General features: G+C 36.1%; 1 protein-coding gene across 8 annotated transcripts in view; it reads left to right on the forward strand.

Moving 5' to 3' along the window:
• Nucleotides 1–25,019, forward strand: part of Slit2 (slit guidance ligand 2) — a 326,445-nt gene that overhangs the window by 256,482 nt on the left and 44,944 nt on the right. For 7 of the 8 annotated variants that reach the window (XM_006503815.4, XM_006503814.4, XM_006503813.4 and 4 more), the window contains 9 exons: nt 604–736; nt 4,777–4,845; nt 6,856–6,927; nt 7,805–7,876; nt 9,378–9,449; nt 12,006–12,169; nt 18,985–19,109; nt 19,234–19,331; nt 21,772–21,911. In XM_006503815.4, the coding sequence (XP_006503878.1) occupies nt 604–736; nt 4,777–4,845; nt 6,856–6,927; nt 7,805–7,876; nt 9,378–9,449; nt 12,006–12,169; nt 18,985–19,109; nt 19,234–19,331; nt 21,772–21,911 (945 nt within the window). The remainder of the gene's footprint in view (nt 1–603; nt 737–4,776; nt 4,846–6,855; nt 6,928–7,804; nt 7,877–9,377; nt 9,450–12,005; nt 12,170–18,984; nt 19,110–19,233; nt 19,332–21,771; nt 21,912–25,019) is intronic. The other variant, NR_111900.2, reaches the window with a different exon arrangement.

The following is a 25,019-nucleotide window of genomic DNA, read 5'->3' on the forward strand; positions in this document are numbered from 1 at the left end:
TTTTTCTCAGTGTGTCTTTTAGAGGGAATTGTTTCCAAATCTGAAAAGCAAAACAAAAATCCATTATAATCTAGAAGTTCTATTAAAACCAATCAGAGTCAGTCTCCCCTCTCTCATGCTCTTGGGCCATTGCTTTCGTGCTCACTGTAGTCCTATGAGTTGGGTAGAGCAAGTTCTGTTATTATTACCAGTGAACAGGGAGCTAACTGGAATTTGACATTTTTAATGTGTGATTCTAAAAATTTGAAGGTAATCTGCCCCTTTATGTCTATCTCTTTATAACTTCTTCTTAATCCAGTTTCTATTTGGATATCCTGATCAAAAACTGTATAAGTAACTGGACAAATAATTACCTATTAAAATTAAAATTATGTTTGTAGTACTAAAATGTGAACTATTTTTCTGAAATCCTGTCTTAGGGATCCCAAAATTAGTGCATACACAATGCCAATCTGTAAGTACTTAGTGCTATATACAGAAGTGATATGTTTTTATTTACATAGCTCAATACCCTTGTTTTTGTTAAATTTTTCAAAACATAAAAACTCCATTCTAGTCCCTTCTAAACTGTAAATCTGTCTGTGTTTTTCTGTGGTGATCTAGGAAATGATGACAATAGTTGCTCTCCACTCTCCCGTTGTCCTTCTGAATGTACCTGCTTGGATACAGTGGTACGATGTAGCAACAAGGGCTTGAAGGTTTTGCCTAAAGGTATTCCAAAAGATGTCACAGAGCTGTAAGTACAGTTTGTCCTCCTTGTTTCCTTTCTGTACCTCCTATTAAATGCAGTGACAAAACCAACATTATGTGAGAGAAGATTTATTTTTCTTACAAGTCCATCATTACAAGAAAATCAAGATAGTCACTAGAAGCAGCTAGTCACATCAACAGTCAACAATAAAGAGAGAATGAATTTATGTAGATTCATTTGTGTTCTCTCTATACTTCATAAGGTTTGGGAACCAAATCTAGGGGATAATACCACCCACAGTGAGCTTATTCTTCCCTGAACAATTAATGTAATTGAGACAATCCTGGTCCAGACAGTCTTACATTAAAATTCTATCCTAGGTGATTCTAAATTGTGTCAAGCTGGATTTTTTAACTGCCTTAATTTGTTTTGCCTTTTCCTACATTTCCAACTAATGTTTTGTACATCAAGGGGATAATGATCTAATACAGATCTTTAGGATCCTTTTTACAGGTCACATTTCTAGATCGGCTTAATGAATACAAAATAATTTTATAAAGCAATAACGCAAAAGTCACTTTAGAGAACTTGGGGAATTGCTGGTTGGATGTATTTTCGTTTTATATAAATAAGATTCCTTGGTGCCTTTGTTGTACTTTCTGTGCCTAATATGCTCCAATAAGGACAGTCAGACATTATATAGATCCTGAACTTACTGCTTCTCTCACCCCTTACTTTTTCATGGTGCACTTTATAAGACTAATGTTCCATCAAATACAGTTTGGGAAATGTTGCACAGTTAATTTATTTTCCGTGTCTAGTGAACACTACATCCTTAAATCTCTATGACTTCTGGGACAATATTTAACCATACAGGATAATAATTATCTGGGAATTAAAAGAAGCTGACAGAATCCTTCTCATTTAAAGAAACATTATCCTTTTTGAGTCAGTGTCCATTAGATCCAAAGGACATGTGGCCAGTTATTTTTGATACTTGAATAACTGATATTTAAATACAAATTCTATGGCCAATATCCATATAAATAGACCTTCAGAAGTCAGACTTTCAGCTCAAAGCCCTATGGTTGCATCCATGCCATTCATGCAGTATGGAAAGAAAATCAGATGCAAGCATCGGGATGTGTGGATGCCACTTTCATCCCACTCCTTTATGTCTAAACTGCAATTTGATAGGAAAATATTTTATCTGAGTCAAAGTAAGTCATTTAGTCTTTAATTTGTGTTTCTCTGGAATCATGGATCAATAACGTTAAATCTGCATGTGACCTCTACAGATATATGCCTATCGTTCATGGCAATGCATGCAAGGAGTCCACATGATCTACTTGGGCAGTATGTAACATAAGCAATCAGGTTAAAGAATATGTTAGTTATTTCCCCTTAGGTTTTTAGCTATCATCAAGTGAAGAACATGTCTCTTAAGTTTGCAAAGATCTCATTTTTCAAGTCATGTTCAATTCATGGATCCTATTTTGGTACTGGATCAAATATTCAGAGAGTAAACAGTATTAGCAAACAGGAATATGTTCCTTAGAACGAACGGTAGAACTGAATGCTGTACTTAGACATAGCTCAGTGGTTAAGACCACTGACTCTTCTACCAGAGGTCCTGAGTTCAATTCCTAGCAACCACATGGTGGCATTTAACCATCTGTAATGTGATCTGATATACAATAAATAAATAAATAAATCTGAAATGCTTTTAACTGGTCAGTTTTTTTCCTCTCCTAACAAACACGAGAGCTAATTGGCTGTTAGCACTGTGTTTACTATATTTCATTAAACAACTTTTAAAATGTTTCTTCACATAGTCATATGGGTCTATAACATTTCCCCACTCCCAATTACAAACCTGTATTTTTGTATGCAAAGTGAAATTTTATAAATAGCCCAGTGAGGGACATAGCATCCACGTTCTCTTTGAATGCTTTTCTTTTCCATTTTAACTAGCCTTTTGTTTTAACTCATCCACAAAATTTAAATATTCTTTCATTTCTGTGTTAAGCTTAATTTCCTGGTTGACCCTATCTATGCCATAAATGCATTTCTATTCTTCCGTTGAGTCTTCTGTTGACATCACACCAAAGCTCCTTTTCAAATAGTTTTCTTTTATTTTCTATAAAGAATAGTTTCTTCTAAATAGATCAGGAGGAAACTAACTCATCTTTGAAACTCAAGTTTCACCTCCTGGAGAGATTATTCTTAGAATCTTACCAAGTCATCAAGAGCCTTCTCTCCAGTCATATATACTCATATTGGAAAAAGTGCGTGTGTGTATTACATTAAATTATTAAAGAATTTGGCAACGTAACCATGTACTGGTAGACAAGTTGAGCAAATGGTATTCATTAGTTTTAACCAGTGTCGTATACCTTCCCTCTTGCACTATTTTCCAAATAGACATACAGAGTATTCTTCTGAGTCTTTTTGTCTTGCTGCTGCATTTCTGGGCTAAGAGACTGGTGGCATTCACGGTACACTGCTTCCCTCTAGTGGTACCGAGAAAAACTTAGCTACACAGAAGTGGATGCTCACAGTCAGCTATTGGATGGATCACAGGGCCCCCAATGGAGGAGCTAGAGAAAGTCCCCAAGGAGCTGGGGGGATCTACAACCCTATAGGTGGAACAACAATATGAACTAATCAGTACCCCCCGGAGCTCATGTCTTTAGCTGCATATGTATCAGAAGATGGCCTAGTCGGCCATCAGTGGAAAGAGAGGCCCCTTGGTTGTGCAAACTTTATATGCCTCAGTACAGGGGAACGCCAGGGCCAAGAAGTGGGAGTGGGTGGGTGGAGGAGTGGGTGGGAGAGGGTGTGGGGGACTTTTGGGATAGCATTGGAAATGTAAATGAAATAAATACCTAATAAAAAACAAACAAACCAAAAAAAGAGATAGGGAAAGGAAGTGGGCAAAATAAAATATGTGTAAAAAATTTGAGGACTCATCAGAAGTCATATTGCATCATATAATCTCATGTCAATCACGTATGTTTACAACTTGTGTATTTTACAGATCTGTTTACATTTTAAAATATCGTAGATTTTTATCTCCGGCAACTTCCTGACTTTTCCTATGAACATTAAATTTCAATTTCAATTTGAGGTTTCAAGAATGATTACCTCATTGGATCAGAACACACCCACACACTCACAAACTCACACACACTCACACACTCTCACACACACACATCTTCGATGTTTCACGATTGGTATCAGCTGCACCTCGGGGCAGATGATCCAAGTGCTTGAGACTCTTGTAATATATATTGTAAAGGAAAGGAACACTTTGAAAAATGAAGGATTTTTTTTTCTTTTTGTGGCATCATAGGTCTAACTCCTAGCATTTTTTAATTTTTATATCCCGTGAGTTACTATGTTTTTGTAAGTTGCCTTATGTTCTGACCCTAATAAGATAGACAAAAGTATACTTTTATTTGAAACTTTCTTTGGCATTTACATGCTAATTTCATTATACTTGAAATTTTTTGTTATTCTATGAAAGTCCTATGACACTAAATCTACCACCTTCAAGTTATGTCTAGTTGCACTCAAAAATCTTCTTAAAACAGTTCATTGTTATTTTGCAAATGTGTTGATATATATATATATGTATATGTATATATGCAATGAAAAGAATACTTAAACTTAATAACTAGGCTTGGTTAATAATTCTTCAATTTCATGGTGTTGATTATCTATAAATACAAAGAAACTGGTGGCCACTTAAATATATAAGTCATTGTATAGACCTTCTTGCTGATAGAAAAATGGCTAGATGCTTGGCTTGCTTTTGGCTAAACCACAAAATATTGAACTCACCATTCTGTACTTAGCTTTATGCATTAGCCTAAGTGAGCCACAAGGAGTTCTACTAAATTGAACTACTATGTAATTTGCCCTTTACTTGTCTTAAATAATGATCGCAGCTTGGAACATGATCTCCAGGAGAAAACTGCCAAGTGGTTCTTCATCTCTGTTCAAAGTAAATATTGGCCATTTGGTTTGAGATTTCCCGCTGTTAACTTTGTAAGCTGACCTTGTTCTGTCCTTGTTTCTAGGTATCTGGATGGGAACCAGTTTACGCTGGTCCCGAAGGAACTCTCTAACTACAAACATTTAACACTTATGTGAGTAGAATATTTTCACATCATTATGTTATTTTATTTCATTAAACTAGGAATGGCAAGATGCAGAAGATTTAGAGAGCCTTTCACGTAACATAGACCACTTACAGTGGCCTGCTTCTCTGCTAGATCACTGTGGTTCGGGATCACCAGCTACATCTCTATTGACTATCAGTCAGGTGATGCTGAGTGTTAGGGAAAGCTCTTCTAGCCAAAGAAGCAAAGACGAAATAATATCTAAGTAATCAAGGAAAATGTATGCAAGCAGTAAAAAGGATGCTTTATTGATACAAAAAGAGGCTAATTGTTAGAAATCATAAAGATAGTGGGGAAATATTTTATTTTATGTGGCAAACAAAATGTGGTCAATACTTTGAACATATATTTTTGCTTGACTTTCTTATGCAAGACATTTTAAAATAATTTACGGTCTATAAATACTAAAGTTCATTTTAAGAAAGCATCTGGATTTGAACTCTAGACAATGACCTTGACATTCTGAGGATTCATTTCAAAAGACTAACTCCTTGATCAGATTAGATTTCTGTCTTCAGAAAATAACTCGTTTCCTTTTCAGTGAATGAAATGATTTTATGATGACAATTTGAATGTAAGACATACAAACATGGAGACATTTAAATCTATACACAAATTGATCTATTTTCACACATCATTTTAAAAACAGGCCTAGCCCTGTTACATATAATTTCCCACGTTCGAGTAGCCTTGCTGGTTACTGAGAGCACTTCAGAGCACATAGAGAAAGTAGGAAATGTAAAATATTTTAATGGCTATACATTATCACTAGTATTAGTTTATATATATGTGTGTGTGTGTGTGTGTGTGTGTGTGTGTGTGTGTGTGTGTGTGTATTTTTTTCTAGTTTCAGAGGCAAATTGTTAAGTTTCCTAGAACAGGTTTTATTCCAAAGTAGTAAGTTCAAAGAAGTTCAAGAGAAGGAATTATTACATGATCTGTGTAAATTTTATCTAGGTGTACTGAGGCAAGTGAAGACAATGTCTCCATTTTCCATGAAATATAGGAAGTTCAAATAGAAATTCTCATAGGGCCTACCTAAGGAGAAAGCTACTTTGACCATACCTTTTACTATTGATAGAAGAACAGATGTGTTTTATTGAGCTATAACCTAGCTGTGATTTTCAGAAAGTAATTTTAAAAGATTTGGGGCATTTATGGGAAAACACATAATTACTTATAACAAATTAAAAATAAGATCTGTGATTCGAGAAATGTTTATTACTACTGGATGATTATATAAATATATTTTTATAAATATGTGCAACTTTGTAAAATTTAGACATAGAATTTCAACATCTAAAATATGGATCATAAGGCTCCTATAATGTTCCTATCATTTTCATAATTATCAGTGTCTATTTTACTCATATTTTGGAATTTAAATACAAGAAGATTGACCCTTATCTCTTACTGATCTTCCCTTTATTCATGTATTAGAATAGTTGAATACATGTGAATCTATATATAATAAGAAAATGCTAATATCCACATAATATATTTTATGGTTAAAAATACAAAATGCATTCTGAAATAACCAATTAGCAGCATTCACCATGTGTACCTATTCATTAAATAAATATTTATTGAGAACTTGCTGAGTGTCAGTGACTTAGCCACCGGTCAAATCACAGGTATTCTTATGATGACAGTTTGAATGTAATTAATTCAAAGATTGTTCCAATTAGCAAATTTAAATTTGTGTATTAGCAGATATACATATATATGCTGAAATATCTAAAATATGGATCATAAGGCTCCTATAATGTTCCTATCATTTTCATAATTATCAGTGTCTATTTTACTCATATTTTGGAATTTAAATACAAGAAGAGTTGACATATATATATATATATATATATGGAGATTACAGAATGGAGAGCTAATGGAACCAGAAGGATTGGTGGTTTGTTCCAAACCCTAATAATGAATAGTCTGGTTAATAGTAAGCTCGATGTCTTCACTTTTCTCTTTCAGAGACTTAAGTAACAACCGAATAAGCACCCTTTCCAATCAAAGCTTCAGCAACATGACCCAGCTTCTCACCTTGTAAGTGTGGTACTGAATATTCACTTATTCTTGGGGTGAGAAGGGATTTTTCCATGGGTCCTGGTGACCAGAGTGAGCCTGTCATCTTATGGAGTGTTAATACCATCTAGAGAAATAGAAACAATGAAGATGAAAGATACTCAAAGTGTTAGGTGTAGCTTAAGAAACACACACAGAGAAAATATTCTTTAAGATCATGATACAATTGTTAGAAATCCTTAGACCAAGCTTACAGGGTGTGTTGATCTGAGTTTTATTACTGTGAAGAGATACCACGATGACAGCAGACTTTTACAAAGGAAAGCACTTAATTGGTGCTTGCTTAGAGTTTCAGAAGTTCAGTGCATTTGTATCATGGCAGAGAGCATGGAGGCACACAGGCAGTTCTGGTGATGGAGAAGCAGAGTTCTACATCTGGATCTACAGGCAGACGGAAGAGAGAGAGTTTGGGCTTAGAATGTTTTTCTTTTCTTTTCTTTTTTTTTTTTTTTTTTTTTTTTTTGAAACTTCAAAGCCAGTGACACTCTTCCTCCAACAAGGCCTCCTCCGTGTGTCACATGCCAGGGGCCATGTAATCAAATCTATGAGCCTCTTCTGGGGTCATTCTCATTCAAACCACCACACAGCACATGATATCCCAGTCAGAGGATGAATGAGGCATGTGTACACAGTAAGAAAACTGTTAAGTTATATTTAGGTAATGGATTATCATAATAGAATTAAAACACAGAGATGAGCAATGTAAATGATATATATGTAAATACATTCAATTCATAAATTGCTCAAATAACCGTTTTCTGAACTGCTTTGCTTTGAAATGGCATTTGTATATTACTAGATTCCCACGTTAGATGAGCTGACACATGTTTATTTACAGAATCCTCAGTTACAACCGTCTGAGATGTATCCCTCCACGAACCTTTGATGGATTGAAGTCTCTTCGGTTACTGTAAGCATCCTGTATTCAACAATCACATTTCTTGAAGACCTGAGTTATGGGCTATTTTGCAGGGGGTGATGTTATCAGTTTGTTATTCATGGCTATTTCATGATGTATGTGTTACAGTTTACTGGAAATTTGAAGTTAGGACAATTGTTTCACATGGTATCATTGTACAAGTACTTTGATTAAGACAACATTACCTGCTCTTGTGTAATACATGTTACTGTGGTAGTCATTTATTGCTATATACTAGAGTATATAGCAATATATTGACATCAATAAATATACTGATATATACTATAGTACTAACACATATAAGTCCAATTAATTTATAAAATAGGGAAACTTATTTTCTTTGGAACCCATATTATACTTGAATCCTTTTCTGTGAAGTGAATTAGTTTAACATATTCTTTCAGGCTTTGTTCTTGGTATTTCTTTTGTCCCCCACAGTTATATAACTCTTAACAGCCATGAGGAGGATTTTATCTTGTTCTTCCATGAGCTACTTTAAATAACACATTAGTGTGATTTTCTTTTACCGTGTGTAGCTGTTTCTCAACTGTTTCCCAAGTACAACTCTGCCTTGGATTGAAGAAAATACCTTTGCTATCCTTGCTCGTGCCCACTAGCATTCAGGTTCAGGGAAGACTATCTTTATGACACTCAAATGAACCATCTATGGTTTTTATATTGGTGCAGATGTTGTGACGTGAAAGTGATGGTATACAAGGGATTCCCTGTTATGGAGTTTTTTTCCATGATATTAGGATAGTTCAGGAACTGTCAGCTAGTCTCCCAAACAATATTTTGTCAATGACTTAATTCTATTTTCCAGTAACAGTTTAATAAAATATCCTTTCAAACCACTTTTGTAAACCGTTCACTTTGTGATGACTGAATGAATTTTGGGGGGCGGCTGTTTTAATTTCTATTTCAAATTATTGCAGCACTCAAGTCCTTATATCATTGCTGAGTGTTTGCAGTGTGTGTTCTAAGAAGCCTCATTGCTTCATTAGCCATTATCTATTGGATACTATTTTCATTATATAGTACAACATCTGTACAATTACTATTGATTTTACATGTTTTAATTAAGGATTTAAATGTTTTATCTTTCGTGGTTATGATATCTGCCATCCACTTTCTTGCACACAGGCTCTTAGCTTAACTTTATTTTGTAAATTTTACCATGTAGACTATTTCATATTCTTCTCTTTCTGGTTTCTGAGATTTATAGTATACTGTGGCAAGTTTTCCTTATCCTACGATTATGTGAACAGCATATGTTCTAAGGAATTGCTAATTTCATCTTACATTTAACTCTTCAATATACAATTTACTTTGTGCAGATGATGTGAGGTATGGGCTGGCTTTTATTTTCCTAAATAGATATCTCTTGTTCAAACATAGCTTACTGAATAGATTGCCTTCTTCCATTAAAATGTTCAGTAAGAATGAAGTCCTTCTACGTGTAGAAATATGCTTTGAACTTTTTCTCTTTTAGGTCTTTACATGGAAATGACATTTCTGTTGTGCCTGAAGGTGCCTTCAATGACTTGTCAGCCTTGTCACACTTGTGAGTACCTGGCTCAAGGATGCAGTCCTGGGCTCAAATGCTCTCTGATTAACATATTTGCAATAGTCTTCTACCACTCTTTTGCTGTAACTATGAGTTATGCTTGATTGAGTCTTGAAAGAAAATGTACTGACTTTCAGATTGAATACCTTGCCACCTACAAGTAAATTTTAATTTACTCTTTGGGCTGGCAATCTTCACCAGGTGGGTGGTCTTGACTCAGCTAAAAGTGTCTTTTATATGAAAACAGACCTCCGGCCTCTTTGTACTATTTTCTGATTGCTCTCTGATTCTTACCCAACTCTACTTTCCAAAGCTGTGTCCCATGCACTACTTTCTCCATGAATCATATACCAGTTTGCTCTGATTCATTTATTCCACAAATATAGCATTGACCATGGTGCTGTCAATATGGACATTGACACCACTGAATATTTTATTACCCCCATAATTATAGTTGCAATAAAAATAGAAGTAGAAATGAATTATGCATAGATAGATAGATAGATAGATAGATAGATAGATAGATAGATAGATGATAGATAGATAGATAGATAGATAGTTGTATATATACAAGTATATAAAATATTCATATATTCATTATTTCTAAATTATATAGACATAATGCATGCACACACATATAGACATACACACAACATTAGCACTATTGAATTTTATCCTTACCCTATTACTAGATGTAATAGTAAGATATCTCAAAGCTAGAAGGAAGAAAAGAAATGTGTCTAAGGCTAGAAAGCCTCCTTTCGTGATGATATATTTGGGCCACCCAGTAGCAATTATCTGGTTCTGTCTGGATGTCAAAGGCAGTGTGATCTCAGTAAGATCCACAAGAATTCAAAGAAAGAGGATAAAGAGGATAAAGGTTTGGAAAATTTAGAAAGACAATGAAAAAATAATGTCCTCTAGAGAGTCATATTTTATCTGGATTTGCTTTATCGAAGCTCTGGTATTAGTATGGTTTGTATATATCCATTTATCAGATGGATACCTCCAATTCATATTTATGCCACTAGACCAGAGGATACAGGAGGAGAGTCCTCTCCCATGTAATCTTTGAGCCTCAGCATCTACCTCACCAAAGGTCTTTGCAAACTCATGCCCTGTTCATGAGCTACAGTATGAAAATAAAAACTGCTACTGTCAGGGGTGTGGCTGCTGCCAGAATGCTACATAAAGGAGGAAGTGGATTTAGGGTAATAGATCCGAGAAGGCTGCACAGCATAAGTCCTGCTTGACCTGAGGGTCCAGTTCATTATGTGACTCTTCCCACGACAGTGGATGGTGATCCAGTTCAAAGGTCCTCTGTCCTGTCAGGGCTCAGCCATGCGTCCCTGGTACACATTTCTCTTCCACTCTGTAGATCATTAACAGTTCTTCTTACTCACCTCTTCTCTCTCTTTCAGTTCAGAAGGGCCCTGGGAAATGTGAATAGAGAGCAAAGAAATCAAAATTACCATTTGGCTCGTGCTTTGATTTGAACTGTTTGGGACTGACATATATACAAAGGAAACACTGCATTGTGATGCTTGATAAAATGTGGACATTGATTTGCACAAGATAAAGTGTTATGATTTTGCAATAATATTTTAGAGGGCTCCCTAGATTATGATTCAATTGTATACCTCAGTTGCTAATCAGAAGGTAATTTAGCTTTGAAAACTGCCTCACATATAGCTACCTCTTGTGTGCAAGCATGACAAGTTTATGAAACTATTTAATAATAATATCATATTATTAATATTAGACTAACATACTACTATCTTAAATAAAGTAAGGTACTTTATAGAAATGGGTAAGTACAGGTCTACTAGATTGAAATGATGAGATAACTCTAGCTACTTCCCTATGACTCTTCCATTATTATTACTGCTTGTAAATATCAAATTGTAAAATGGCAGACCGTTGAAGGTGCAAATGAGCACCAGAGAATGGACTTCATTTGCCTTTATAGTGGTCCTTTTCTTGAAGTAACATCCCTAACATTTTCCACCTATTTAATTATCCCAAGTCATGTAGACTTTCATCCCCATCAGCACCTCCCAGAGACGTCAGCCTGTTCATTCACAGACATCTTGTAAATGCTTCTGCTACATAAGTTCTCCTGAGGATTACTTGTGTGTGCCCATATGCCAGTCTACTTAGAAATGGGAGGTCACTGGGGGCTAAGAATGATTCCCTGTTCATAGTAGAGTCCTCAGATTGTTGACCAGTAACCAAGTTCTCAGTAAACAATCAGGGAAAGCAGGAAGTGCTAACCTATTCTTAGGCTGTACTTACATCCAAGATAAATGTGTCTCTCTGCAAATGAAGCAACACTGGAAAGCCCAAGAAACTGTTAATGTTATTTATCCCAGCCTCACAAAAATAAGGAAAGTAGAAATCTGCAGTTTCTCCATTTTCTTCTAAATAGTGGACATCAACAATTTATAGGGATTTTCTACTGAGCATCACTGTGAATCTGTTCCATTAGGAAATAACAATACTTCCATACTTGTGTGTGTGTGTATGTGTGCTTTTGTGGTGTTCTTTTTCCAGAGCGATTGGAGCCAACCCTCTTTACTGTGATTGTAACATGCAGTGGTTATCCGACTGGGTGAAGTCGGAATATAAGGAACCTGGAATTGCACGCTGTGCCGGCCCTGGAGAAATGGCAGATAAATTATTACTCACTACTCCCTCCAAAAAATTTACATGTCAAGGTATGGCTTTTAATTATTGGTACTACTTTTGAAAAACTCCCTACATTAATCACCGCAGATGTGGCAGTATCTTGTGATTAGACTTCGAAGGTCTAGTTGGGCAAGAGTTTATGTTCTCAGTTAATCTGTTTGAAGAAGGTAGGCTATTTCCTGTTTCCCAATTAAACAATTAGGCTTTTCAAATCCATGTTAGACGCATTGGAATGAATAGGCTTTCTTGAAGATGTAGGTAGATGTGTACAAATTGGGAATTACTTTCTTAGTCTCTAACCAATACAATGTTTTACTTTTGCTTTATCTAAACATGGCCCTGGCTCTCAGAGCTCCCAGGGCCCTGTGGCTTCCTAATCCCAGGTAAGGAGAAACAAACCAAGCCTTCCAGTGTTCCAGCCGGGATTCCCAGTTACCCCCTGTGCTGAGATTTCCCTGGTGTGGATGTTCCCTGGTGCTTGCTTCTACTCCTATTTCTTCCCTAACTTGACCCTTTGTTGATGTACTTATAGATTCTATATTGTATCTTCATAGTAAATATAATTTTCTTCTCTAATTCTAAGGATAGTGGATGTAAACATTCATAGTATAAATACAAAAAAAATCTAATTGGAGAAATGCAAACAGTAATTGTTTATTTTTTGTAAGGAGAAACAAAATGAACCATTAGTCACAAGATATAGATACCATCCCTAAAAACTTATGTATCATTGCATTCAGGGAAACTAAATATGTCGATGTAAGTTGTAAGTTTTGTCATTCTTTTTAACTTGTAGATACTTTTAAAAGCCCACTCACAATTACTAGAGAAGAAAAATTATTGATGCTTCTAAATGTAAAATCAGAAAATATAAACCCTAAATATTATGAATTAGAGAGCAATTTGTCCTGTGGTCAGTCCCTCCTACATTTGCAAACAATGCCAAAAAATCATAAGCTTCTAAAACTGGACCATTGATGCAGGGGGAAAAAAACCATATTTTAATTGCTTACCTCATAACCAGTCTGGCTGCTTAAAGTCGCAGCTTAGTTTTCCAGTACTTATGAAAACCTAATTTCATGGCTTAACCAACTGTAAATCAACATGAGAGTTCTAACATGAAGGACATTAAAGATTAAACGGTTGACATAGCTGAGGAGATAGTTGGTCTACTGGTTGCCTTGAAAGAACAAAGACTCAGACTTAATCTCCAGAATACACAAAACAAACAAAGCAGAGGGTGGTGGCACTTGGTTATAATTCCTAGAACTGGTAAAATAGCTTCCCAAAGCTCATTGGTTCTCTAGCCTAGTATACTTGGCAAATTCCAAACTAGTGAGAGACCCTTTCAAAAGAAAAGAGGTGGAGAACTAGAGAAAATACGTCACTAATGTTTCTACGGTATATCCATGATCAATGCTTGCTGCAAGAAACATGATTACCACAGTTTGGATCCTAAGTGTTGGATTACAAGGCAGACATGGTGGCACATATACAGAACTGCAGCTTTGTCTGCATGGAGGGAGGCAGACCCCTGGAACACACCAGTCAGCTAGTCTAGATGAATCAGAGAACTCTGGGTTCAGTGAGAGACCCTGTCTCAAAAAATACACACAGAGGGATTAAGGACAACCAGTGTTGGGCTCTGCCCTCCAAAGGCATGTGCATACACATTAACTTCTGTGCATCAGTCTATCACATGCATACCCATACACAAACACACACACAGAAGGAAGGCTGAAAAATGACGACTATGGTTGTAGTCTGGCCTTCACACACTTGCATTCTATACAATTGTCTCCACTTCTCAATTTTGTACACACACACTTTACAAAGATGAAATGACTGGGAATATACAAGTCACACTGCCTTACACAAAAACCACACCTGTATAGCTATGTAGTTAATGGTGTCACTCTAATACATCACCACAATACAATCAGATAACACCTACAAACTGGAGTAATTTTTTTCAAAAAAGTAAATCTAGAGTGATGAGCTAATTTTAACAGAAACAAAAGCAAGATTCTACATAGTACAGTGCATTGCTCTTTAATAGTACAATAACAATGGCTTTTAGTTGTTTGGGGAGCGCTTGCTCTATCCTGAGCACTTTATCTTCCCATGATTTCTATGTAAGAACTGTGTACTTCCCACCTGAGATACCAAAATATTGTAATTATCGTGATTGATTCAGAATAAAGGAGCCAAAGATGGAACTATGAATCTCTGACATCAGAACTCACTACCGTTTTGCTTTGAAGGCATGGTAGAAAAAAAATTTACATGACCATTGATATCAATAAGTATCCTGACAAACTCAAAGTCAAGAGGCCCCCTCCAGTGAGGTTTGTTTGGCTGAAGACAATGTATTCTAGTCTATTATTGGAACAATCCACTCAGGGAAGTCTCAGGAGTCCTGTTCTGTGAGCATTCATGCTTTCAGAGCTTGCAAGCAGAAAAATGATGGGGACTTAAATATTTTATAATTTGACATTTTCATATTTTAACTTAACTCCCCTGCTTTTTATGCCACTGTAAAAAGTTTTTTATTTTACTCATGAAAGTCTGCTAAGTACAACCTCTCATTTTAAGACTTATCAATATGTAATCAAATGACAACAGGAAAGCAAATCATCTTTATTAAAGACATGTGTGTGGTTGTATATGTAAATGTAATGTTTCTGTATTATCCTGTGTAGCTGACTTTAGTTAACACATGTATTTTCTATTTTCATTGTAATGAGATGAAGTAGGCACTCATAACGCGTTTAGCTCGCAACCAGGTAAGAGCATTCTTCAGTGAGGAAAGGGTGACTCGGGATCAGGAGCTGTCCTTGTAACCACATGCATCTCCTCTTTAACACTGGCCTAAACAAGCATTCTTTAACCATAAAAAGAGAGTTTTCGCCTTTTCTGTTTTCTTAAACATCCTCTGTAAAGTTCATGGTATACAGATAGCAAGATTTAGCTGTGTGCACAGCTAAATATCCCACTTCTTCTATTTGACAGATATTCAATAGCCTCTCAGATTACCGAACACTGAGTGTTCAATTGGAAATATATGGTGTCTTCTTTTATCCATTTAACAAACATTATTGGACATGGAGTTCAAACAAATGATGAAGTGGTGTTGCAACATGTTAAGGAGCTAATAAATGATAACTAAACATCTACTTTCTTGAGTTATGTTATTACATAGTTAATTCTAAAATAATAATGTGAGTGACAGAGATAGGTATAAGATGGAAATATGTAAATAATATCTAACTGGGCCAATCAATGATAGAATTGTAATGATACCAGAAGGTTCTCAAGAGGTGTTTTCAAGTTGCCATGGGACCTTGGACTAGGACATTGCAAAAAAGGACAAGCTGAAATAGGCAGCTGTTTCACAGTCAGAAGTTCAAAACAGATGTGGAAACTAGAAAACCACAAAATTACTTTATCAAGACCTCTTGGTACAGACTAATAGCCCCATTGACTCAGGATGCTGAAGTAAGGAGATCTCAACCATGCTGGAGCTACTTACAGAAAGAGGGAAACCCCTTCTCCAGAAGAAAAATAAATGTCAAAACAAAACTGAGGCTATTATTGCTAAGTTGGTTGCCTGGGATTGCAGAGCCCTAGTTTGAGTCCCCAGTAATCAGGAGTGTGAGGGAGAGGAGGGAGAAAGGAAGAGGAAGAAGGAGAGGAGGGGGATAGAAGGAGGAGGAGGGAGACACTGAAGACAAGAAAAAAGAGGATTATGTTCATTACATCTTTATGTCTCTCTATATAAGACCTCAAACATTAAGTAATTCTAGGAACTTTTTAAATCTTAAAATATCAACACTGTACCAAATAACCTAGTGTGTTGCATTCTCTCCCCTAATTCTATATATTAATAATCCTGTCCATTCTAGGATTGTTGGGGGGAATAGAACGTATCTGCATAATGACATTGAAGTAGTAGTGGTTTCTTGCAGGAGACTCACATTTTCCTTTGGGGAGAACTCTTGGGCTGCTTGAGTGAGGCCTCTGGCTATATGCTTCACAATTGTGACTTAATACTAGTTTTATTCGTGAACCAAGGTAAAGATGATTAAATAATTCAGGCTAAACAAGCAGCAATGGAAAATTTACTGACCAGATCAGTTTTGAAGCATTATTCAAACTCAATCCAAACATTTCATATTTTCAGATATCATATCACTAACGTTATAGCTATAACTTTAGTATAGTGGAGTTTTAATTTTTTCATTACAGAAATAAATGTGGATTTATATAAATGGTTATGTTTTTTTAAAAAATTTACATGATTTTTTTATTGTCTATTATTAGTTGCCATTTTCATTCCTGAGTCGAAAGTATAAGACCAATGACTTCTGTCCCGCTGAATCCAGCAAAATCATTTTATTTATCCTTATAAGTTCTCATTTAAGTCAGAGGTGGCCATTGTTACTTCTTTGACATTTTCTTTTCCTCTTTCTTCCTATCTTTTTCTGGTACTGCTTTCTCTCTTAACAGTCTGTGCACTTCAGTTCTTAGTCTTACTAAACTCTCAATAGATTTCCATCAATGACCACAAATAACTGACCATGAATTTTCTCTAGAATTCAGGATGCTATCTGGATTGGCTTTATAAAAGCTCTCCTGTAACAGCTTGCCCCATGTTAAAATGGGCTTTATATGGCATGCGTTATCATTGCCTGTATTCTTTTTTTCCTCTAATTGACACATGCACAGCTCTACTGCTGAACAGAAAGGTTTGAAGAAACTCAGGCATTTCATTTGGATTGGATGATCTGATGCCTCGCACCTCACACAAAGTAGATACCCATAAATATTTGATGACTGAGGGATGTTGATAAATACACCTTTGATAATATTGCTTAAGGAATTCTGTAATAACACGTATAACACAAACGCTTGGTTTTAAACAAGATCTACTTTCAGTCCAGTTGCCTAGTATCACAAATCACCCATGAGCTTCTGGAGTTGTTTTTTGTGTGCTTTGGACATGAGTTTGTTATTGGACTAGTGTTTCCAACGGATTAGAGAATAAAGGCAGATTCTGGAATATAGTTAGAACTTTTTTTCTGTCTTATGCTTTTGGTAATAAATCAAAGTGAGATAGAATCCTCAGGGATAGGAGCTCTGGGGTTAAGCACATAGCTAGTGGTTGGAGTCATGTAAGCAGCTCTGCCTTCAAACTTCAAAGTATTCACCATCTAGCAGTCCATCTCTTAAAACCTGTAACAGAGACAGAGTGCTAACAAAAGTGTCTTCTCATTTTTAGTTTTAATTCTTAAGATAAACACATCTCTGCTCATTTAACAAATACTGTATTATTTTCTTAGTCATCTTTAATTTCAAATCAACCCAGTTACCATACACTCAACTCCTTCATTTCCTTGATACTAGTAAGTATCTGTCTCCATGAGATGAAAGGTCTTTCTTTCTTTGTGGTACACATCTCATGGGGGCTAATTTGTTTTCAGAAAACATCTCTCAGAACCTGTTAGTTTCAAATACAAGAAATTTAAGGATGTAGTTGCCTTTCAAGGAGAGAGACAGAGACAGAGAGAGACACAAAGAGATACAAAGACACAGACACAAAGACAGACAAATAGAGACACAGAGACATAGATACAGAGACAGAAAACAAATCTCACTGTAGCTTACCATTGTTTCTATTATTCCATGGCCTATAACAGATTCACAAATCAAACTTGTGCTTTTTAAAAACGTGAACTCATTAGCACACTATGATTAATCTAAAGAGTAATTAACCTTTTATCTCCACCTCTATTCTTCATGTTCACTGTAATAGTAACTGCCCTGAGACAGGATAAAGCAGTAATTCCCTGTGAATTAGAAATATCCAGAGAGGTACTTAGAGAGGACACTGGACAGAAAATTAATTCTAAATTGTCGTCAAATAAAAGATAGATGATATGACTTAAAATACTTAAATGTAGGTAGGAAAATGAATAGAAGTGATCGAGATGCCAGGGAAGTAGTTCTTAAGGGTTGGAATGTAGAGAGAAACAAAGTTGGTGAAACCAGGTAGCTATTAAAGGTGATATGAAAGCTGCCAATGGAGAAAAACTGCCAACAGTCCTTTCTAACTGCAATGCCAAGGAACCAAACAATGCCCAACAAGGCAAGATATCCCAAAAGGTTAAATAGTGATACTTATATTCTGGGGGTAACCAATAGCTACCCAACTGAATTTAAAGCCCATGCAATATGGGGAAACTCATGTGTGGCTCAGTAAATTTAGCCAACTTCCTATGGTTGGTGAAGAAATGAAACCTAGAGGAGACCAAATTATTCCCATTTTCCAAGATCTTTAATTACATTCTAAGTAGGTATTCTTATATCCACGTGTAAGTGTGACTCTCATCCCCCATGACAGAAGCTTCTCTTTACGACAGCTGGAGAGCATTACCAAAAGTCACAACTAGGCAAAATACAGAGATCCATAGCTCAGGTAATAAGTGTGAATAGTAGAAAATTTCTGAGGATGCTATGTGTTAATCTGACTTGTTACTGATCAAGAGATCTCTATAAAGTATGTTACAAAACAGGAATCTGAGAAGCTCATTTAAGTGGCATCTTATTGCTAGAGAAGACAGGGTGGAAATATGACCTGGCACATTCTGCACTAAGGAACTAAATGGCTCAAAATGGCACCAAGGGGACTATCACAAAGGCCACGTTTTTCTGGATTTTGTCACATTCATAAAACAGCACTGGAATTTTGTGCTATGCATTTCCATTGAGCTAGCTGAGGCTGGGTATGAGTCATGGTCATGGAGAAAGCACCGCTTTCTTATATCTTACTGTTGATTTGTAGGTCCCGTGGATATCACTATTCAAGCCAAGTGTAATCCCTGCTTATCAAATCCATGTAAAAATGATGGCACCTGTAACAATGACCCCGTTGATTTTTATCGATGTACCTGCCCATATGGATTCAAGGTAAGTAGAGACCATAGTGGGAAGACATTACTTCCTATGGTATTTCTTCTCTCTATGGTATATGTTCTTTCTCTGGGGGCTTGTTTGACTTGAACTAACATTAACATGGGTGTTTCTTCTCTAGGGTCAGGACTGTGATGTCCCCATTCATGCTTGTATCAGTAATCCATGTAAACATGGAGGAACTTGTCACTTAAAGGAAGGAGAGAATGCTGGATTCTGGTAAGTATCCTGGCTGTGAGGTCCTTTGTCTGATGTACCGTAACAAGATTAACTAAACAAGTGGGCATGATTTTTTTTTAATAAGAAGCTATTGTTTCAAGAATTTTAGTGTACAGACTACATGTATTGATTGATCCATGAAAGAGACAGCACAATATGAAAACTTATCAAAGACCCTACAGGGCTCTCAGTTCATAGAAGTACAAAGCTTTAAAAATCTTGGAAGAATACATGTTACGATAAATCAAGTCAGATTATGGCAACACAAGATATCGGCTCATTCAACGCATTAATAGCCAGCTAGTCTACTTATACAAATCATATGCTTATTATTTATTATTATGAACTCCCCTCTACCGCCCCCTCTCCAGAAAGGAGAAGCCTTTCCAGGGACATCTACCAAACGGCATATCAAGCTACAATAACACTAAACACATACCATCACACCAAGACTGGACAATGCAACCTAATAGGAGGAAAAGAGTCCCAAAGTTCGGCCGAAGGGTCAGCAACAGCCCCTGCTCGCACTATCAGGACTCCCACAAGAACACCAAGCTACTCAGCCATAACATATATTTAGAAGACATATTCAGACCCCTACAGGCCCCCTTATCTCTGCAAGTTCCCATAAGACCCAGTCACTTGATTCTGTGTGTTGTGTTCTCAAAATAAATTCTTTATTAATCACACTAATAAATTTACATAAGAACAATAATCTACTACTGAACCTTGTTAGATAATTTACTTTTAGAAGAAATATACTCCATTTCTTTTATAAAATTGTCTCTAATTTATGTATGCCTCACTCAAATATTATTTTGATATCTAATCTAAATAAAATATACAATGCATTTCCAGTGAAAATTGCATTTAATGAGACAAATGAAATGTTCAGCTTTTATTATTTAAAGCTTATTCTTAGACAATCAAATATGTACATAACACACCTGGCAGACTCTCTGAGACCAATGTCTCGTGTTTTTATCCCATCCCTATCAAAGCCAACTCCTCCTGACGAGTCCCTCTCCCAGATTCCTGTCTTTTGTGATGGTAGAAAATGTTCGTATTATATAACTGCAACAAGTAAATTTGAAATTTACTTATTATTGCAAACTGTCAAGTACATCACAACTAGAATTATAGATGATACGATTTTAGTAGTCAGATTCATGCTTTTATGTTTACACGTGTGTTTGTGTGTGTCTGTGTGTGGGAATGGGCATCTGAAGGTAGTTAGCCCACAAGGGCAGAAGTGTTGGATTTTTTCATATTTAGAGTTATAGGTGCTTATGAACTGCCTGATGTGGGGACTAGAAATGAAATCTGGGTCATCCGGAAGAGCAGTATGTGCTCTGAACCACTGAACACAAGATCTGTGAGTAATTGGGTCAGACAAAATCCCAGCATGAATTGGAAAGAGGCTCATGAAGCCCACCTGTAGCTGAAGTGTTGTTGGCTATTGGTGGCTGCTGGCAGAGCAAGAGTCAGTTTCCTCCAGGTTGTAGCCCTTGAGAGGCTGCCCGCATTTAGTAGGTAGCCCGACGCCCATGCACATGTAGATGACACTAAGTGGGAGTCTGTGGGTCATAACAAGAAGTTGTTAGGAAAAAGTGATGAGTTATAAAGGAGGTATTTAAATGAAGGCAGAGTGAATGGATTCAGTCAAAGCATGCTATATTCACCTAGGAAATTCTGAGACAATAAACAATTAGAAAATCAGAACCAATCTTCATTATTTTAAAAAAAAATATGTGTATTTACTCAATTTGAGAAGAGCATATCTAGGGGGAAGTAAAGGAAATTTTGTCCTTTGAATTTTAAATTGTTGGGATTAACCGACTTTTAAGATCCTGGAGCCTTTCACCATCTTGCATCCTGTTATGGGAAATATTTAAATAAATAAATAAATAAATAAATAAATAAATAAATAAATAAATAAATAACCAGCAGGCTTCCCCAGCTACCCCCTGCAACCCACAGACCACATGGTTCCAGCCAGGTGATCTCTACTCAGTGGTCTCTCTGGGCCAGAGCTCCCGAGTCCCTTGACGGATTGTTGCCACACCTGCCCCACACAATGACCATCTTGGCCTCTTCCTCTTTCTCTCCAGACACTCTCTGACCTCTGTAACTCTTAGCTAAGCTTCCCTTTCCCCTGTCCAATCACAGGCCTCCTGCTGCCCTACTATTTAGTGTGATTGGACAGGGAAAATCCTGTCACATTGACCCTCATAAAATTTTCTTCTTAAATATTCTCTGGTTTGTTAACTAGTGCCTTAAATTGCTGCTTACAGTATATAATTTCAAAGGATTTAAAAAATCAGTTTCATGTAGTTAAATGTTTTATAATTGTTGTATTTATTCTATTTAAAAATATTTAGACCACAACGTTGTAAAATGCACCCACAACAGTTTCTTGCCTTTCTTTCCCTATGTTCAGGTGCACTTGTGCTGATGGGTTTGAAGGAGAAAACTGTGAAGTCAATATTGATGATTGTGAAGATAATGATTGTGAAAATAATTCTACATGCGTTGATGGAATTAACAACTACACATGTCTTTGCCCACCGGAATACACAGGTATGAAGAAGAGGAACTGTGTCATCAATCTGTGTATCAATTTGAAAGCCTCATCACACTATTATATGTATTTACCAAGCCATTCTTTTTCAGTAATTGGGAGATTTAATTGTAATAACTGAAACACATAGTTTTTGTTTATTCCAGCAAGTAAAAGATGCAGCACACTTGGTTTAATAAACTGTTCTTATAAGGTCATGATCTGTAGAAGAGTAAAAAAGGATACCTACCTGCTGGAACTTTTGAACCCATAATTCAATTACATTTTTATTCAGACTACTTTCCCTCTACAGACTATTTTGCCTGTGTACATTTGTGCATTTCTTTACAGAGCCAAAATAATTCAGCATCTGAGTGCACAGTGTCCATACTTCCTTTTAGTAGTGAAAGTTTGCCTATAGGAAGCTCTGTCCTTCAATTTGTGCTCCATCAGGAAGATGAGCTTTGGAAAGTCTTAGGAGACTATTGTGTTTTTACCAATGCTTTGTCTCTGGTTGATAAACCTGATCGGACTACTCAAGATGATAACTTTTTTTTCTTAGTTTTGATCAATTTTCTGTAAAGTCAGTATCAAGTTTCTGCCTTGTCTATTTTGAAAGAATAGCTTTTCTCTTGGTTTGTGTGGCTATGCCTAAGAAATGTCATAGTCAGCTTTCATGTTAACCTAGCACGTAAAGGAGACAGAGAGGATAATAGTACTGCAATTCTCTAAATGCTAACACACAACTAGATTCTGTCATTGTTTCTGAAGCTGCAATTTGCATGTTACTTGGCATTTTCATTCGTTATATTTATGTTCACATAAAAAACAGTTAATAATTTAGGACAGTGCAATAATTACATAGTTAAATAAGATTAATGTTTTTAAACATAAAATGCAACCTTATCTATACAATCAACTTTCCAACAGTCCTGAAGGAATAATCTTTAAAGATTGTTATGGAAGACACAAAACTTTGCATTACACTAAATGTCTGTCTTTATAGGAAAGTATATTTTACTATGGGAAAAGTGCAACATAGCGTAATGAGGTTCTGTTTGGACAATCTAGATGTGTTTAGATGTTTCTAAAGTTGCTCTTTCCATGGAGTCTTACAAGTAAAGCACTAGATATAGACACAGATGAATAGGTGGGTAAGTAAGTAAATAAATAGATGATAGGTATGTAGATAGATGACTGGTAGATCGATAGACACATAAAGGTGGAAAATTAGATTATAGATTCATACACACATAGCTATCATGGTAAGAGTCAGAATTTGATCATTTACTGTTTTTTTTTTTCATTAACAAAATATAGCAAGTGTATTTGAACACACCTTGGCCAGAAAGATATTTGTTGTTACACAGGTTTGCATACACATCTCTGTCATCTTTATCACATGTCAGATATCTTCCACTAGCTTGTGGCCATAGATTTAAAACCTTTATACAAAGCCTGTAAATCTAAGATCTACTGGACCAGATATTTATATGCCTGTAGGAAGTTTAGTATATAAATAAGAAAGTTTCTTAGTCATCCCTAAGATGCTTTCTATCTCCGTCACTGTTCAGGTGATAGAAAAGGCTTAGAACTCACATATTTTTTGAGACATTGGTAAGCCACTTTATTTGATTTTACCAGAGAAGTTGGGATCCCAAGCATTGCAAGACTATTAAAGTTCTCTATATTATTCTGGGTACAGAAACCAGGAGTCTATATACTCTTTCTGGTTTAACAAAGGCAAGATAAGAGATCACATGTTTGTTAAGGTCCTTGTATGTCTTTCTGTGATAATTTGCATAGCGTTGCAACACATCCAACTCAGTTTGGAGCATGTCCTGCTGCATTGGCTTTCAGTTTCCTACTTTTTATTCTGATGAGTCATAACAATTTTTGACTGTTTCTCTTACCTGCTCCACTTCAGTTCCAAACTCTTGTGAGCCTTCCTACAGAATTCAGTTCCATGTTCACTCCTCTGAGAGTTGGATGCAACCCCCCTTATCCAACTATGTCAGGTTTCATTCTTTTCACTCTATTTTAAGAATTCAAAACTTAACTAAACCCATTGTTTGACAAAATGTGGCATTCATAAAAGTTGTCATGAAGGACCCTACCCTGACTCTCTGTCATAAACCACCTGGCTCTGAAGATGAACCTAAACACCATTACTCTTTTTACTTGTAGCCATTACAAATGTTGCTTTGCCTTAATTTGGGCAAAGGCTCAAGAAAAATATTGATCTGAAGACTGCTTAAGGCATAGAGCAGAGAGATGCTACCTTTATTACGTTGGACTGAGTCCCCTGGGTTAAAAAGGATTTGAAAACTTGGCAACAGAGAAGATAACTAAATGGGATGAATTCATAAATCATCTCTTAACTGTAGACTTTTGTGCACATTTGAAGTGAGTGTAGTTACAAAATGTCAAACTAGCGTCTGCAGATTCTGAGGTTGGAGGCACATAGGTGACCTTTGCTGACAGGGAAGCATAAGTCTGATTCTAGAATTCTGTGTCCTGTTTAATCCCCATCTGCAGTTATAGAGGAATTATCTTATAATGGGACTTTGTTGTTTCAAATTTAACATGGAATCTGATTAATGAGCATGAGTTCAGAGAACAGAAACCCAGCTAAAGTCACAAAATATAATAATGTTGCCTTTGTTTTAAAATCATCTAAGCTGTCTGTTGCTTTTTTTCCTTTGATTTTTTTCTTTAGCCTGCATACCATGAGAACATGAATCATCATGGTAACCATACTTCCGTTTAACATCTCTATCGAGACGTACGGTTGTCAATGGAGAAAATTCAGAGACCTGAAGAGAATCAGACAAGGAAATCAGCACATAACTAGAAATCTGAGCTAGAAATACTTAAAACAGAATGAGTGCTTGAAATACATTCAGAAGTTATAGTGGCATAGTTAAACCCTGAGCAAGCAAACATCACATAGAGTGAATGATGTATTCCCTGTTCCTTTCTGTTAACAAAACAAAGGACTGATAACATAAGCTGTATGACTCAATAGTGTTTTTCTGTTATCTAAACTTTCCTGGACCCTCACACACCCTTTAATATTATTCTCTACATATTAGTATTCTCTACATATTGGGTCGCTTCTCTCCCAG

The sequence above is a fragment of the Mus musculus genome, chromosome 5, assembly GCF_000001635.26.
Source record: "Mus musculus strain C57BL/6J chromosome 5, GRCm38.p6 C57BL/6J".
NCBI classification, from domain to species: domain Eukaryota; kingdom Metazoa; phylum Chordata; class Mammalia; order Rodentia; family Muridae; genus Mus; species Mus musculus.